This window comes from Balaenoptera borealis (assembly GCF_965194805.1).
Source record: "Balaenoptera borealis genome assembly, chromosome: 5".
NCBI lineage: Eukaryota > Metazoa > Chordata > Mammalia > Artiodactyla > Balaenopteridae > Balaenoptera > Balaenoptera borealis.
The window spans coordinates 45,643,889-45,662,220 of record NC_138862.1 but is presented as its reverse complement, the minus strand read 5'-3'; the positions used below and the strand labels follow the sequence as shown (position 1 = coordinate 45,662,220).

The 18,332-nt window shown below is 34.9% G+C and overlaps 1 protein-coding gene across 1 annotated transcript in view; it reads right to left on the bottom strand.

Annotated features, from left to right (window-relative positions):
- The window catches only part of EPHA6 (EPH receptor A6), an 851,091-nt gene that overhangs the window by 265,687 nt on the left and 567,072 nt on the right, over positions 1-18,332 (bottom strand). Inside the window, exons 9-10 of the mRNA XM_082392247.1 lie at positions 5,326-5,434; positions 2,519-2,589 (exon numbers count right to left, since the gene is read on the bottom strand). Of these exons, the coding sequence (XP_082248373.1) occupies positions 2,519-2,589; positions 5,326-5,434 (180 nt within the window). The remainder of the gene's footprint in view (positions 1-2,518; positions 2,590-5,325; positions 5,435-18,332) is intronic.

Here is an 18,332-nt window from a genome sequence, read left to right as displayed (position 1 = left end):
CCTGTGTTCTTGTAGTTGCCTCCATGGCCAAATTGCACATTGTCCTGGAAAGGACCCACTGTCTACCCTGGAGGGGAGGATAAGAATCAAAGGTCCAAATCTGGTCACTGACCAGATGTAGCTGCTCCTCTTTCTCTGGTGGGTGCTCACAGCCCACGGGCAGTTAGGAAGATGAATAGGGGTGGCTAGGTGGCTAGAAAATTGGATGTCTGGCTGCATATTAATTTGCAACTCCTTCAGTATGTAAAGTAGTCACAGACTGCCTGTGGATATTCCTCTGTTTTGCTCACTGGTTTCTGTTTTCCACATCAGGTTGCTAGCTCCTGGAGGACAGGAGATCATTTCTTATACATCTTTGCCTCTTTCCAAATACCTGAGGTATAGATTTATAGGCAATAAACACACAGCAAACCTTTACTGAATACGAATTCGTAAGGATTAAAAGATCAATGCTAAATTTGTGGCACAGTAAATTATATCTGGTTTTGTTGCTTCTTAGATTTTGAAAACCATACAACACCCTGAATTAAGCATTGCCTAGGTCTCCTTAGAAACATGTTCTTGCAAGAATATCTCAAAAGCAAACAAACAAAAGGTAATAAAATGAGTTTAGAGGAGGTGATGAAATGCCCATTATTAGCAGTAATTTGCTTCATGAGTTCTTCTATGCTTGTTGTCTTCTTTCATTACTTTTTGCCTCCTGTCTTCTAGTACTGGATATGAGAAGATTAGTACTTCCCAAAAGAGCACCAGTAAATCATGTTTCTAGAGAGATTTGACTGATTCTGTAATGCTATGCTTTTCTTGACTTCTCAAACTCAAGAATTTGACTTTAGATTGGAGGAAACAAGAACAGACCATTTGTACCTCTAGTTCATATTCTTAACGATATTTTTGTAACAGTAGGAGTTGTGATTTCAGATTGAATACTAGAATTTCAAAGGCTACTATGAGATGATTAGTAGTATCATGTTGATAACATTACTTTATGTACAGGTAACAGATGCCATTTATTAACTCATACATGGTTTTAACATTTAACCATTCAATAATTTAAAGTGATATACATTTCTACAGAATAAACTGATTAGTTAGTATCACTTTTTTTTGTTTGTTTTTTTTGTTTTTACAATATATGTAGTATAGGAAAAAAAACCCAAACTTAGTTTCAATTTTGAATATCTGGTTACTACTTATTCGTGTCTTCTTAAACATCTGTTTGTTATCTTTCTTCTATTGTACCTTGGCTGCCTCAGGTTATTTTCATTGCTTCTTGCTGGGCCCATCTGGTTTAGTTTATGCTAAACTGCTAGTTGGAAAACAGGTAATAAATACCTCAGGAGCATCTTTTTCTTTTGCAGTTCAGTACTGAATTCACCGCAGTGAATCTTAGGGTTGCTCAGCTTAAGTCACTGGTCCAGGTGTCTAGATCCAGGTTTCTGCCTCTGTCTACATTATTTTCAGCTCATCCTTTGCCTGGTATCAGCTGTCTCGGCTCTCCCTTCCCTGCCAGGGCAGTGAGCCTCAAACTCTTGGTGAAAAGAACCACCTAGGAGAGCTTTCTGAAAACGCTTATGTCTTAGCCCTACCCTGGACCTTCTGAGTCTGAACTTTGGTGAGTAAGGGTGAAACATTCTAATGCAGTTTGTCCTCAGACCTCTCTCTGAGAAATCACATGAGCCTTAAAAATAGCCCTAAAGCATCTCTCTAGTTTATAATTTCCTCACTTAAATCCTTTCCGTTAGCTGGAGGGTAATATAGATTGAAAAGTCCCTTATAACTTGAGCTCAATTTGAAATAGAAGATGAGTTTAAATAGTTAAACAACTTGCCTCACATATTATCTCTATACTGTGGTTAATTAGAGAACATCCCTTTCTTGTTAATTCAGCATCTCATGCCAGAGAATCTGTCTTGACAAAGTAGTTTGCAATTTGGAGGTGGAGGTGGAGGTGGGTGTTGGGGAGGAGATGGTGGCAATTATCAAACCAACTATAGTGGTAATTATAGCTTGCTTGGGAAGAGATCCTTCAAATGAATATAACCTTGTAGTCAGCTCAAGGATTTCATACATATTCTAAGAGTTAAAGAGCTGATTTTCTTTTTTAGTGTTAATGAATTGTAAATTGATTTGTTATATGTTAAATGACAGTCCCTATAAGAGGGAGTAAGAATTCCTTAATATTTCTATGGCTAATGCTCCACTAAATAAAACCAACTAATGTTTTGGAGCCATTGTGAATGGTAAATAACTAGATGTAATCAGTCATCTTGTATTTTTAGCATATTCAGTCTGTTGTGTTTTCCAGCAAGCAGAATTAGGAAAAAGGTAATATCATTTAATGAGAAGCAGGTGCAATTTCCACCAGCCAACCTAGAAACCAGATGAAAATTCTTAATGCTGAAAGGTTGGAACTGAATTTCTTTGGCCTTCACAATTCATGGATACATGTTTAAAATGAACTCTTGAAGTGCTAGAACAGTAGAAAATCATGGAAGACAGTCACTGAACTACTTACAATGCCCATTCTGTAAGTCCTTTCTTCTCTTCTCTTCTGACTTCATTTTGGCCTTTATATACCATTGACACCTTTAAAAAAGGTAAACAGAATCTTGTTTTAGTATTTATGCTGGATAAGAACCAATATTAATTAAAATACTTATCACCCATAGGCGAAAGTTATCATAAAGACCACTTTTAAGAACATATTTATAACATGTAAAAATACTCCATAGAAGGTTTTTTTTTAATACATCAAAATTAGCCCCAGATAGGAATAAAATACTCTCAAGTGGATTGATTGATCCAAATGATAGGAAGCTTAGAAAATATTTAATAACAAGCAATAACCATTATGTCTTTCCTTATATGGTCTCTAAGTCGATGAAACGCATTAAAAGTCACAATGGAAAAATTGTTTTTGATTCAGAATCTCAGAAATTTAGACAACTGTCTTCCAGTTTCAGTGCTAAACTGCATTTTTTTTTTTAATATTAGAAATGTGGTGGAGGCATGTTCTGTTCTTTCTCGGAAGAATCACGCTCTGAAGAACGGGCAGGTGCTTATCTCCTACGACTTCTTCAACGTGAAAAATTCGGCAACATCCATGTTATCTGACAGCTCATCAAGGTGCTAATTCCAAATGGTTAAACAGAATACATCTGTGGTGCACAACCCAATCTTTCAGTGTGAATTTGGTCTCAGATCCTATGACAAATTGCGTATTTATTCAGATACGTCTTACAATTTTCATAGAATAATTTCCAGTGAATGCTTCCCTAGCATAGTGCTTAAGAGATGCTCCAGAATGAATTATTTTATCTTATGTAATTGAACTTGTTTTTTTCCAGTATGTAGAATGTTAAGGCAGTTTCTGATGTCACATAAATTGGCAAACATGGAAATTGTACTAAATTTTTTTATTTTCAACTTTCAATTTTTTTGGTTATTATTAAATCTTTTTTAAAATGGTATTCAAATTCTGCTTCAGAAATCCCAAGTAAAGATAACAGGCGAGCCCAACTCTCAGGTTTATTAGGCCAATTTTATTTAGCCTACAATGACTGTAAAGTCTTCTTTTGTCATATTTATGTGTAAAGGCAGTATTTTCTGATATTTTAATGAAATGTTTTTCTACATGTGTGTGTGCTATTTAAAATCACTGTTTGCTGAAATACTCTATGAGGAAATAAGGCCTTAGCTCATGTTCTACAAATACATAAAATATAATTTAAAAATCAGAACCAATTTTGCTACATGTTGAATCACTATTAAATAAAATATAATTTGAATCAATTTCCATTATGAATTTAGAGGCATTCTTTAAAATTGACAATAAATATGACACTGCTATTTAAATGAACTCTGAGACACTATTAATTGCAAGAGTCATGCTATGTCTATTTATACACCTGAAAATTTTAAGTGAACATAGGGGTAAATGTGCCCCTTTTACAATTAATTTCATAAGGAAGTCACCATTTCAACTTAACCACATTAGAATATCCTCGTGTTTCTTTGTTCCTTGATAAATCCTATAAAGTAGATTTGTTACAACTAAATCTGATACACTCTTAACAGGTAGCAGTTACATTTCCTCAGGGATCCACACTTGATAAGTGCCTAAGTAATTGTCAGTTTATTGATCTATACTTCTAGTCTGCTGTCAAAATTTCAGATAATATTTTTTCATATATGCATATCCTCTATAATTCTGTAATGATTTTTAACAAAATATTGGTAGGTAAGAGTTTTAAAAATGAATAAAACAAAGGGTGTTCATAGTTTGCTGAACTACTGGCTCTGAAGGTAATTTCTGTGCATCATCAAATAATCAGGGTTTCCCAGTAGAGTTGGTGTACTTTAGCTGGAGTCAGTAAGGATGTGTATTGTTTCGCTGGCATTCTTATTACAGTTTTAAATCATGACACTGATATTTTGCTGCATCAGGAAAACTCTCAAGGTATTTTGTGCCACTATTGATAAGTTAGATGGAATATTTTCCCCTTGTAGGAGTGAAAATATGATCTGAAGACTTCACAATTTCTGACAAAAGTCTGGGCCAAATATCAAGGGCTCAATAAGAACTGACACATTCTTTTAAGTAATTTCATACACATTATCTTCATTCACATCTCTGCATTGTCAGTAACTGGCTCATGGAAACAATCTAATATGTTTAAAAATCAATAAAGCATTTTAATGCTTTGTGACACCAAACTGTGTAAAAATAGAAATCTAAGGTTTAGATGGATGAAGCACTTTGACCAGCTAGTTGGGATTCAAGTCTAGGTCTTTTGCTACATTAAATTTATTGTTATTTTAAATTTTCATCCATATTACTCTTAGGTGGAAAAATAACTTGATTTATATAACCATTAATATAGTTCTAATATAGATCCTTTCAAATTTAATGGATAAAATAAAACATTTCTATAATATTAAGTTTATAAAACACTTTATATAAATTGTTCAGTTTCTCTGTTGAATTATTTTTTTTTCCAAGCAAAATCCCTTTAATGGTATAATTTGATTGCAGTAAAGGAAAAACCCAGACATAACTTATTAAGTAGGATTTTATCACTCATTGTTTTCAAAGTGTTTTTATCAAGTCTTTGGTTGCTTCCATATTCAGGGAACTGTTGACACAGAGAACTTGCCATGGTGGTTCTATTGCCACATAGAGTTCACTGTCAGAGTGCAATCCGCCTTGACCCCTTTTTCTCACAAGTATGCTTTGTTAAGTTTAAAAGCCCTTGAACACACAGTGTATAAGAAGAATGGCTATTCACAAATCTTGGAAATACTCTGGTATAATTCAGTTACCTGCCAGTGATTAAGAAGAACAAAGTAAGAATGACAAGGAGAGTGAATCCTCCCACGGCCGCGGTGGCTATCACGAGAATCTGCCCTTGTTCTGCTGCCATGTCAGAAGCTGAAACACAGGTACAATATTAACATTTCCCTGGGTGACATTTCACTACCAAATTGTTTTACAACTTAGTATATGCTTGAAAATATGGTAATGCATACCCAAAAATCCCACCACATTTGCCCTTTATTTGGCACGCAAGATGCAAACCCCAAATGAGGGCTGAAGACTGAGGTCATAACCCACCACATAACCCTTTCTTCTTTTTTGCAAAAATACCAAGAAAGCAGATGGATTCTTAGTACCCTTCATTTTAAGATTAAGTAGGTTTTGCAAAATTAATTCAGCAGACGGACTAAAGGATTTTGTTTACATAATTGCTAAATTATTTCCTTGAACACTTTTGCCAACTGTAGGGCTACACCCTGCAGGCCTGCAAACCTTCTAATTGCCCAGCTGAGAGACAAAAGAAAGAGCCAGCAGACAGTGACAGAGACAGCGACGGGTTATTGGTTAGGGATTCTTACAAGTCTGTAAGTCCTGGAGCGACACCCCATCACAGACAGCAGAGAGCAGGCAGGGCACACTAACAGTCGTCACTATGGGGGTGGGGTGGAGCTACCATTTATAGGGGGAATTGACTTTCGGTGGGCTCATCAGTTACCAGGGAAACCAGCAGCTGGTACAGGTGGCAAGCATGTAGGCAGTTACTGATCCAACCCTATAATTAAGAGGATTGTATAGTCATGTGAGTAGGGTGTAGGTGAAGCATGGGCTGGTCGAGCAGTGGGTGGACAGAGGGCAAGAGGAGAGCCATCCTGAGTGGCCTGACCATACACCAACAGACCAGGCTTTACAGACTGTTTTGATGTCTGTTTTCACAAAGTGAAAAGGCTATTATTGCACAGCTTAAGAACAAACTTCTTTATATTTCATAGAGCTTAATTCAAACATCAAAGTTATGAATTCCCAACTCTAGAGCACAAGGGTATACATAGTAGTTGCTTAGATGTTTGACTAGCAGTCATTAAAAAAATGGCATTTAAAAGCTTCCCTGTTTGAGGAAAAGTATAGATTATGTATGGTAACAGCATAATACTTCTCTCACTTACAAAACTGTATCAAAACTGCAAGGGCTGCGTGTTTCACTAACCTTCCAGGAATCTTTTAAAATATCTTAGTTCAATTAATTCATTAGCACTTTTCATTCTCTGTATTACTGAAGTTTTAATGAGATACAATTTTATTGGACAGCATATGGGTAATTGCTTAATAATAGAGGTAAGGAAACTGAAGCTCAGTGAAGTTAAAGAACTTGATCCAGCTCACGCATGACTATCACCAGAATTCAGGCTTTACATATTTGTTTCATTTCTCCTTCTTATGCTATAACTTGCAATAATAATTCAGTTAATTATCAATATTCTAAAACATTAAATCGATCAGTGCCTCCAATATCCCTTAACTTAAATAAAGCTTGATTTTTTAGATTACTATAAAAACGATTAATCTAATCAGTTGAAAGCAGCAAACTGAATCAAAGAATGAATGTAACTGAAAAGCAAACCGCTTAATTCTCTACCGTAATAATTTAAATTTATTAAACCTGGGTACTTTCCGTAGAAGTAGATCTTTTTCTGGAAATCAAGTACGGGGTAAACTATGTGCAAATTCATAGCCAGAGTAATAACTTTCTCATAAAAATGACATATCTATTAGAGACTATCTAAACCTTAAATGCTATTGTTGAGTCAGTAAGAAACCAGTCAAGAATTTAGGAGGCTTTTTAAGAAATCTAAACGTAAATAAAAACAAAAGTCATTTATGTTCAGGTTTTAGTAAGAAATTTACTAAACCTTGGAATTAGACCTTAGTCACTATGATTTAATCAAGATATTTTCAGGCAATCTATTTCAGTGTTGAGTTGTAGCTCACAATCTGTGTAGAGACAAGTTAAATAGTTGAATCTTATCCAATAAATAACGTACTGAAGGTTTTTTATTAGGTCCTCACTGGATTTCCTAATCTTCAAAATAACACTGATACCATGGGAATTAATGTGTGCTTTAAAACGTCACATTTTCTCATTGAAAATTATTGAATAACAAATTGTAAGGAGTAGATGTTATAGAAAACATTAACTTTTTGAAGATAAAGAAGGTAGCATTTAAAAAGAAAACATTATTTACTTACCAACTGGTGTATTTGTAAAATATATAGTTCAAGAGTTTTAAACCTGGAGCATGTGTTTTCATGGTAGCCGGGTAGCAAGTGATTTATTGACACCATGTATTCAAAGTTCAGATGGTGGAGATGATTATGTAATTGGGTGCCTTTGGAAAATCAGATTACCTCATTATAGAAAATTGTGTTGTTTAATTTAAATAATTGCTCAGTAAAATGCCAGTACTACTAATATATCTTCTTTTTTACCCTTGTGATTACATATTTATGAACTTTGCTTCAATTAAAACTTTAATAGGATAACAGTATTAAGATGTGACACTTTGAAAAATGTATATTTCTGCATAATTGTTTCTTAAACATCTGTACTAGGAATTCTAAACACTCCTCTGTGGAGAATATAATATATATATATATATATATATATATATATATATAATTTGAAAATAAGTCATTTGAAAATAAGAGTATATAATGTGATATACTATTATACTGATAGTAAAATTCTCTGGATGATGGTGATGGGGCTGGGTTGATTATGAAAACATTATGAATCTCATCATCAACATCAACAATAGCCATATGTACTCAATAGTAAACTATCCTCTAGCAGTATGCTTAGTGCTTCAAATTCATTATCAAATTTATCTGCACAACATCTTAATAGGTAGGTACTATTATTATTCCTAGTTTAAGTGGTTATATTACTTGCTTAAGGTCACACGTCTTGTACACAAGAAAGCTGGCCACCCAACCCTGATTTATCAGTCTCCAAGCCCATACTATTGCCACTATTTTGCACCACCATTTACACTAACAGAACAACTGGCTTGGGGCTCTTTTGTGTGTTCTAGAACCATCATAGCCTTGCTTGACCTTGGTTTCATGTCTGTAAAAATGAGAATGTTGAATTAAATATTCTTAACACAATCCTTCAGAGCAATTTTACTATGATATTGTGTTATTCACTAAGGCTGCAATCAAATACTGGGAAGAATAAGATTTGCCATACGGAAATAAGAGGAATTCATAGGACCTGTGCTTCAGCTCTTGGTCCGGATAGGGATAATTTCTGCCTTTTTATCATATTAATGTAGCCAAACACAGGGCTCTGACTTTATCTCAGGATACAGTCCAAAGCCCTTAACTTTGTTAACAAGGCTCTCTACAAATGGCTCTAGCATATATCTCCAGATTCATCTCTCATCATTCTCTAACCATGCTAAATTTCTGCCAGTTCCTTCAATGCACTGGACTTTCATGGTCAATTCCTAATCAATCCTCCTACATGAACATCACATCATTTTCTGGTTGTTTAGATTTTGTTAGGTCCCTAGATATATGTTCCCATAGACCCTTGTACTACTTTTATCCATAAATTTCTATCATGTTTTATTGAAATTACCTTTTTTTGGTAATCTGTCTTTCTGTTAGATTGCAAATTCTATTGCAGGGACTTTATTCACTACAGTATCTATAATATGTTGAATGAAGACATCCTCTCCTCCTCCACCTCCCCCAAAAGGAATTTGTAGGTGTAACTGAGGACCTCAATCATCCTGGATCAACTGGGTGGGCCCAAATCCATGAAAAGCGTCCTTATAAGAGACAGGAGAAGAGAAAATAAAGAGGAGAAGGCCAGAGACAGAGACTAGAGTTATGCAGCCACAAGCCAAGGAATGCCTGGAGCCACCAGACAGTGGGAGAGGCAAGGAAGGATTCTCTCCTAGAGCCTTAGGGGAGAGTATGCTTCTGTTTCTGGCTTCCATAACTGTGAGAGAATGAATTTGGTGTTTTAAGCCACTATGTGTGGTAATTTGTTAGAGTAACCCTAGGAAACTAATACAGTATTTGACCTACAGAGCTTGAAACATGGTAGTAGCTCAATAAATATTTGTTTGTGTGAATGGATTGAATGATTGTGTGCATTGGATGATTCTCATATAAAACAGGTCAGATTAACCTAGGGTAATCCATATTCTTGCCTTCAACTTGATATGTAGAGATTTACCTTGAAGGTAGTAACGTTATGTATATGAAGTAAGTCTGTCCAACACTATTTTAATCAGAGGACTCTAATTATTCTGTATTATTGGAGATAATGCTTCCTGGAAGGTAGGGACTACTAGAAAGTACAGGCTTCTACATTTGATCAAGTTGAGTAGATTAAGTTTATAAATGTGAATCCAAGGTTAAGAATTTATTAGTTCATTCAATAAATGTTTATTGAGCACCTATTACATGGCAGGCACTGAGATGGACTCTAGGGATACAGTGGTAAACAATAAAGACTGTCCTCCTGGATTTACCGTCCAGTGAGGAAGATAAACAATGAGTAAATAATTAGGAGTCTAAGAACTGTTACAAAAGAGAAACTGCAAGGTGCTCTGGAAGAGGATAAACAGCCTTTGGCAGTGAGTCAGCAGAGTGGGAGTTTGGAAATATGATGTGTTGGAAGAAGGAGGAGGAGGAGGAGGGGGGAAGGAAAAGGAAGAGGAGGAGGGAGACAGTGAGGAGTTGTTCCTTGTTTAGAGGTCTCAAAGACTTCATTAATGTAAACAGACACTTAGACAAATAAACCATAAAATCATCTACCAAGTGGATTCCATAAAAATATAGTATAGCTACAAATTCCTCTGTTGTGAAAACTTGTCTATAGTACCACCTATTCATGTTTTCAATCCTGAGAAGAAGCTTGCTTATTTCTAATTAGTTTTGTAGGAGAAATGTGTATACAGAGCAAACTTGTCCTTCAGAAGTAACACAATAAGAAACACAATAATCTATGGTAAGAAATAAAATTTAATTGTGACTAGGTGATTGGTAATGTTCCTTTGCTTAATGGAATGAGGCTGTAGTCTTAGAAAAAGATAAGTAAATTAAAATGATATATTTCATTCTATGGTTTGGAAAGAAGCATACTTCCTTAAGAGTAAGCAATTACCCATAAAGAGTTGCAAATTTGTTACTGAGCAAGGACTTAGCACCTACCCAATGGCTGGCATAAGTCAGGATGACATTATTAAGTGAGGTTTGCTTTAGTTATTGCTATTTAAAGAGAAAAAAGTGAAGTTCTTTACTTGGAATCCAAATACTTAAAAAAATAGATTTCATGCCTTAAGGAAAGTATGAGGGAAAAGCAATTTGGCTATTTTTAACCAAAGAATTTTCTTCTATGGAGGCATATGATTTTGTCTCTCTGTAATCAAGATTATTCTAGTTTATATTTACATTTCAAAGTAAAATCTGTTATTTGTATTCTGTGTCATTTTCTATGCAATAGCTTTTTAAAGTTAACTCTTTTCTGTTTTAACATCTTCTTAAAGTATGGAAGACAACATTTACATGATTTTTTTGAATAAAGCATTTCTCAAAATGTTGCCCAGTGAAATAAATTTGTTTCATATTCACATGTTTTATTTATGACTCCCAATTTTAGATGAAATGTCAATATTTCAAATACTATTATCTCAACACTTTACCAAATGATTTTTTTAAACACAGCAGAAATCTCAACAAAGTAATGTATGGAGAGCACCCAGTAAATTAACCTTAAGGTTTGTTGACGATCGATACAGGAAATCCTTAGCATTATTTTTTTTCAGGAAAAAAATTCCCCTCTTAGGGTATATATTGCAATCAGGATTGGTTTAACCTTATGAAATGAGGCATATATATATAAAGATGTAGCAATATACAATGGAGACTCATGAGTCTGTAAAATCTCACCACTGTATGATCATGTAGACATAAGAGTGTGAGATAGGAATGAAAACTGAAGAAATAATAGTTCTCCTAGATGAAGACAATCTTGTGATTTTGTAGATGGTGTTATTCTCTTGGCCACCTGGACCTGAAACATGAGGTCATCTTTGATTTTACCTTTCCCTATAACTCCAGGTCCAAAGTCATATCATTATTATGTCTTATATTATCTTGTTTTTATTACCACTGGTACTGCCTCTAATACTTCAGCCTCACGTGATTAAGCTACTTTTATAATTTTCTGTTAGACTGCCTTTCCACAATGTCTCTTCCTAATCCATCCCACATTATGGGGCCAGATAATTATACTTCAAAATAATACTTTAAAATACTCAGCAAATAAAATGATTTAAAAATTAAAAAAACAAAACAAAAGAAACCTCAGACTTTCCTATTGCCTAGAGAGTAAAATCCTCCCATCGCAGTAAGTATACCATTCTTAGAGATGTCCAAGACTGAAACTTTGGACTCAGCCCTCACATAATGCAGGCAGATCATCAGATCATCAATCCTGTCATTCCTACATTTTAAAGTATTTCTTAATTGATTCCCATTCCCTCCTATCCCCACAGCTATTTTCTTAGTTCAGATACTCATCTTATCACATGTATTTGAATTCAGCTGGATGGCGAGTTCAATTATGTGGAATGCGGTGGAGCAGTGGCAAACAAGACAGACATAAAGAGCCTCTGAAGAAACATCTGACAGATGTTCACATACTAAAGAACGCAGAGTTTACTCATAAAACAGCTTCAGTGCCTCACACTCTTACTTCAGACATGTTTATTGATTTCCAAGTTCACAAAGCAGATACCTGAAGAGAGGGAATTGAATGGAAGTGCACACTGCTAGGCTGACTGAAAGAACAACTGGGAAACCTGAAAATCTGACATAAAATTCCAAAATATATACTATCTGGAGGCAGGAGTTGAGGATCAAATAGCCCCATAAAATTCAAGGAGCACCAAAGGACTCACTATGTTAGAACTCAATGCATTAACATGATCATTCAAGGTCCATTAAAAAATGCTGAGATATGTTCAAGATATTTTATATAAAAGGACAGGAGTTTGTGGATGCATTATTAGAAAAATATTCAAAGTATTTAAAAATTATAAAAATAATACTTTAAAGACCAAACCTCTGTCTGAAAACTTCAACTATCAAAAATGATTCATTTTCTGAAGATTTCCATTTTTTGGCCCATTTCAACTATGTCATAAGCTTCTTGAGGGCAGAAATAATATCATTCTCCTTTCTGTATCACATGGGATTAGCACAGTGCCTTACACAGTATAGGGATTAATAAATGCATATTTTCATGAAGAAGAGATAAAGAACACATTCTAGATGTAAGGATTAAACATCTCTGACTATAAAAAGTTTTCATGTATGATTTGTTTGGTAATATTAATGCTTAAAAATGTTCTAGTGACACAAAAAATTCCCCTACACTTTTGTATTTTGGCATTTAATATGTTCAAAGATAAATTAATAGAAAATTGTGTGAATAAACTTCTTTATTCAAATTTCCCAGCCTAGGGTTTGAATGAAGTAGCTATTTAGAGGAAGAGGTATTGCCTGAGATTGTACTAACATGTTTCTTTTATATTCATTCAACATTTGGTGCCATCTACCAAAAGGAAAAATATCCCTAAGACTGGTATACGAGAGCGAGAGAGAGAGCGAGAGAGAGAGAGAGAAAGAGAGAGAGATAGTGAGATAGAGAGAGAAAATAGCAAGAAACTCTCTGATACACTCTAGTAAGCCAGTTACTGAATACTCTTCTCAGCTGGATGGAAACAAACCTCATGAATCATTTCTGTTGAAGTAAAGACGCTTAGCTGGGATTACACTTTTTCAGAAAATTATTTCACATCCTTGTTTTCCTCCACTGCTCTGTCATTTCTCCAGAAACAATGCAATTCAGTATTCCAAACTGTGGCTACATTGGGACACAGAAGACTTCAAGATTCACTCTTCTTGATGACCTTAATTTACTTTTCAGATAAAAATGCCAAATGACACAGGGATAATTGGAAAATGTGAGTTTGGTACAACTTGATGGAGAGGCAGAAGCAGAGGCAGCTAGTGTAGCATGATGAAACACTTGTCTTTTTCTTTTTTTAAAGAGATTTTTGTCTGCATTAATAAATGGTCAACATGCCTTGCTACAGGTAGGCTTCATGTGACAAATATCAAAGAACAAAGAAAAGAGATTGAGGCATTTAAACACCTGGGACTACTGTTAACATTCTAAATGTCAAGAGTTTAATTTGTAATTGTCTATACTTCATATAGTTACTGGCAGTTGAGATAGATCTTTGATAACATTTTTTTTTTGCAATTGAAATACTCATGTTGCCAAAGTACATATTTCATCATTTTCTTTAAAGATCCAGTGTACAACGGAATTTCCTTACAAATTTCATAAATTCCCTGGAATACTGATCTGGAACCTATTATGTTCAATTTCAAACACTATTCAACAAGTATCATAATAATAATAGTGGATATTTACATATTGCTAGGCATATATATACACTTGAGGTTATAGCTTTTAATATAAAGGTTAGTGTGATTTGAGGTTAAGTAGGTTTGTAATTAAATGTATAGAGATCACAAATTTCATAGGCTTATAAAATAAAAGATTTATTTAGGATCTATTTTTCATAAAAATATTTAAAGAAAAAATCCTGATAAGCAACACAGATTGATTACTTAGAAAAAGTTCTATAGATTTTCTTGAGGAGATCCTCTTTACTGACGCATTATTCATTCAAAAACAACAAAAATATTAATCATTTAGAATGTGCTAAACACTATGATATAAGGATTGGGGAGACAAAGAAAACTAAAGCATATTTTCCTGTCTTCATAGTAGTTTCTCTTTAGCGAAGGGGTTAGAGATGTAAGCCTTAATTGTAATATAATAAAATTGTTGCTAAAATGGAGGTACATGTGAAGGTAATGAGGGAAGAGTAGGAGAGTAATAACCTTGATGGAAAGAAGTGAAGGAAGGTTTATAAAGGAGGTGATTCCTAAGCTAAAGCTAGAATGATTAGAATAAATTTGCAAGTCACCAAGGTGATGAGTAGATATTGGGACATTCTAGTTTGAAGAAATGACATCATAAACATGGAGACACAAAATAGCTCACCATCTTGAGTTGTTGTTTCTGTGTACTTTGGGATGTCTGAGACACAGATCAAGAGGCTGAATAGGAGGTTGGAGAGAGAGAGGCAAGGGATGGATCATGAAAATTTAAATTGACATCATGCTTATGTTTTTCTCAGGTTACCATTCATACTCAGGTTCAGAGGTAGAGTTGATGGAGATATGAGTTTCATCAGAATTGCCATTTTTACTGGAGATATAAACTCATGTATATATATATGGGAAGGACTTGCCTGAAGATAAATCCAACAGAGAAGAAAGCAGAACTGAGACCAAGAAAGTATTGAGAACATAGTTGGAGAGCCTGTATTTGGCCTGAATCTCATGCTACTCCTTGACTTTGGTTACAGAAAGCAATAAAGTCCCAATTTTTATTAAGCCAGTTGGGGTTTTGTTACTTGAAACTGATAGTCCTATTTAATATAATGAACCAAAGAGGAAAGAGTTTGGTTGTATTTTTCCACATGCATATCCTAATATGAGGGGACAGGAGGGTAAGTGGGTCTTTATATTTCCAAACTAGGTACTAATAATTTCTCATTGTTTATTATGTTGCTTCAGCTGGATGTTTTCTATCTCCATTTACTACTTTTTTAAAAAAGTTTGATGTTGAACACAGCCTCCTGAGTATGTTTGTCCCCACAATGAGATGGATAGGATAGGAAGGATAAGGTGAAATGGGATGGGGGGCAGTTACCTTTATAAAATAACCTTTTGTTATACAAAGAATATCAAATGCTCTGCCTGAAGAGATTCCTTTTTTTTTTTTTTTTTTTCTTTAATAGACAGATTCAGGGGGAAATCAGTCCTGTCTAGAGTATATTTAATGGATCTCTTGCACTGATTTAATAAAAATTGCATGGATGTAAAAACAAACAAACCAAAAATAAAAACAAATGAACTGACATTTCTGGCAAGTTTAGCGTGACAGCATGTTAAAATCAGATTGTGGAAGAATCTGCCCAATTTAAACCCATCTAATTATAAACTCATTACTACCAAATCTGGAGCTAAACAAATTCCTGTGGAAGACCTTTACTTAATTTTCTCAGTTAATGATAAAGCAGATTTGAGGCTACAGTTGTCCCTTATATGGCTTCAGTAGAAGTATTTGTGAAAGCACAGAAACCAGCAATGTTGGGGTGGGAGTGTAATTTCTCTCAGTTTTATGGACCCAAGCACGGTGTCCAAAGTAATTTAGATCCCAGGCATCTAACAGGGACCTGTTACCCCTTATGCCAGAACTCATTTGATCATCCCCTGAAAGCAAATAAGTTGTAGGGCAAGTTTTTGGATCATTGTTTGAAACAGTTTGAAGCCTGCTCTGAATACCACCAAACTATTTACCTCAACCTTTAACCAATCACTATAATTGGTTCTGGAAAGATTCAAGGAGAATCAACCCTATTTTAAAAAGGGCCAACCTATAGTCCTACAAAACTATGGCTCGACTCAATTTTCTCAGAGTCCCTCAATTATTTATGTTATGCTTTCCCTTAAACGATGAGTGAGGTCTCCAAGTTAAATATTTTGTATTAGAAGCAAGAGGGTTTGGGGCACAGTATTACTCGACTATTTAATGTTATTATTTTCAAGAAAATAAGACTGTTTGCTTTGCATATATATCTTTCATTAAGTTTTTAATTCATTGCCTAGAGGATCAAGTTAACTTAAAACTGAGGCTTAGTATTATGATTCCAGAAAAATGAAAGTAAATGCCACTCTAAAAGAATGGTGAACTAAAGGGGAAAGTTTTCCTGACATACCCATTCACAATTTCATGTAATATAAACAGGCATTGTATTTTATTTATTCATCTTTTAAACCAATATCTTCACAATTTGATACTGATTGTAGACAAACTGCATATGTGCCATCTTGGTAGACAGAAAGATAAACTTCTTCCTATATGTTGATGATATGGGTTTCATTTTCAACAACTAGAATTGAGTTCTGGATACAAAAAATTCGGCCATTCTACTGCTTCAGAAAGAATTGTATAATCATCAACTTTATCAAAACTAAAATCATTTTCTTTGGCAGACAAAAGGCAGTTGATCAAAACTCTACAAACTAGACAACCTATTTCATTTTGTACAACATACTTTTTCCATGGCTTATCCTGGAAAGCATGCTGCAGAACTGTGCAGCTCAATATATAACTTTTTCCATGGGAGCAGTCCTCCTTGGGCTTCTTTTTGATGACTTGGAACACTTACTTTGAAAATTTTCCAGGCCAGAATCATCTTTTTATTCTACAGTACCCTGTGGTGTGGAACTCCAGGCCTTCGATCAAGAGTACGTTTAATTGTGGGAGCAGATCCAAATCTGCTTCCTAAGGACAATCTTTGCTTTGCCTGCAACCCGTTTCAGTGCAAATGTGGGGAGATTTTATTTTTGCATGAGCAAAAATATTGGTTGGGCATCTTGGCTTTAATAGCAGAAAGATTTCTGCATCTTCTTCATCTTATTTTTAAAGCACTTGCACCATCCCTCAATACAAAAATAGAGAATTCACATTCTAAGCACTCATTAAAGACTAACCTTAAAATTCTTAGTAAGCATCTCTTAGGATATCTGTTCAGCCCTGTCTCTGAAAAGTGCCTCTACCCCAGGGTAGGGCTTTGGAAGACTGTTCTCTCTGTCTCTGGCTCCCAGACATGAATTGGATTAGGGATGGAGATCTGACTCAAACTGGGCCACTCACAGTCTCTCTTCCAGGAATTTGGGATTAGGATTCACAGTGTTTAGCAATTTTGATCCATGATTGAAATGAAGCAGAAATGTGAGTTTGCAAGTCATGGGGCAGATAGATATCCTTTCCTAAATGAACACAGATTCAGGGAAAAATAGTCTTTCGAGAGAGAAACAGAGATGAGTGGCTGTGTAGAACAAGAAAATGACTGGCTGCTTTCATTTCAAGAGTTTTCCGATTTTTTGTTTCAGTCCTTTTTGAAGCCTAGGTTTACTCCCCATGTTTCCACTGTAGTCCTGTCTGGGATATTCTTGTATCTCTTTTTCCTTAACTTAGCTCATGGTATACCACCATGGAAAAACCACCTTCAGTCAGTGACACTTTACCTCCGTCAGGTCTTCTATCAAAGGTTGTGGTCAGAAAATACCACATGAAACAAACTTCTTCATTTGTTGAAAAAGCTCTGCTTGAGGCCATTATCCTCAATGCCCTCCATGCATATTTCCTATAGCGTTTGTGCTTCCTATTATAAGAGCGTGATCACTTCTCTATTCTCTGGCTGCTGCCAGAAATCTCAGGGGCAGAGATGGTGCACACATGCATCTCTAGTAATAATTATCAAAACAAGACTTTGTTCCTTCTTGTTTTTATGGATCTAATTTTCTACTTCTAGTTCTAATTTATGAAACATTTTGTACATGTGTCTTAAACTGCCTGGAATGTTTTTAGGGAGAAGAGAATTGCAAGTAAAAGAATCAACAATCCTGTTTAGTTAATCAAGCTTTCGGAGAAAGCATCCCCATAAAAATTAAGGGCAATTTAGATACGTTAGCATATATGTGGGAAAAGCATTCAGCAAGCATTCAGTTTTCTCCCTAAAACATGCAATGTGACTATAACTGTAATTCACTCTTAACTCTAATGATTGATACTAATGATTTAGATTATAGTTATATATATGTTTGGGTGTGTTCTGTTAAACAATATTCTTGATTGAGTAATTCTAGATGATTAACAAAAGGTGTAACAGAGGTCACTTCTATCCCCTTTAAAACACATGAGAAGAATTTCTAAATTCCATATACTTACTAGATTGACTGACTGATGTGTTAAGTACCTTTTTCCCCCTGGCAATGGAGG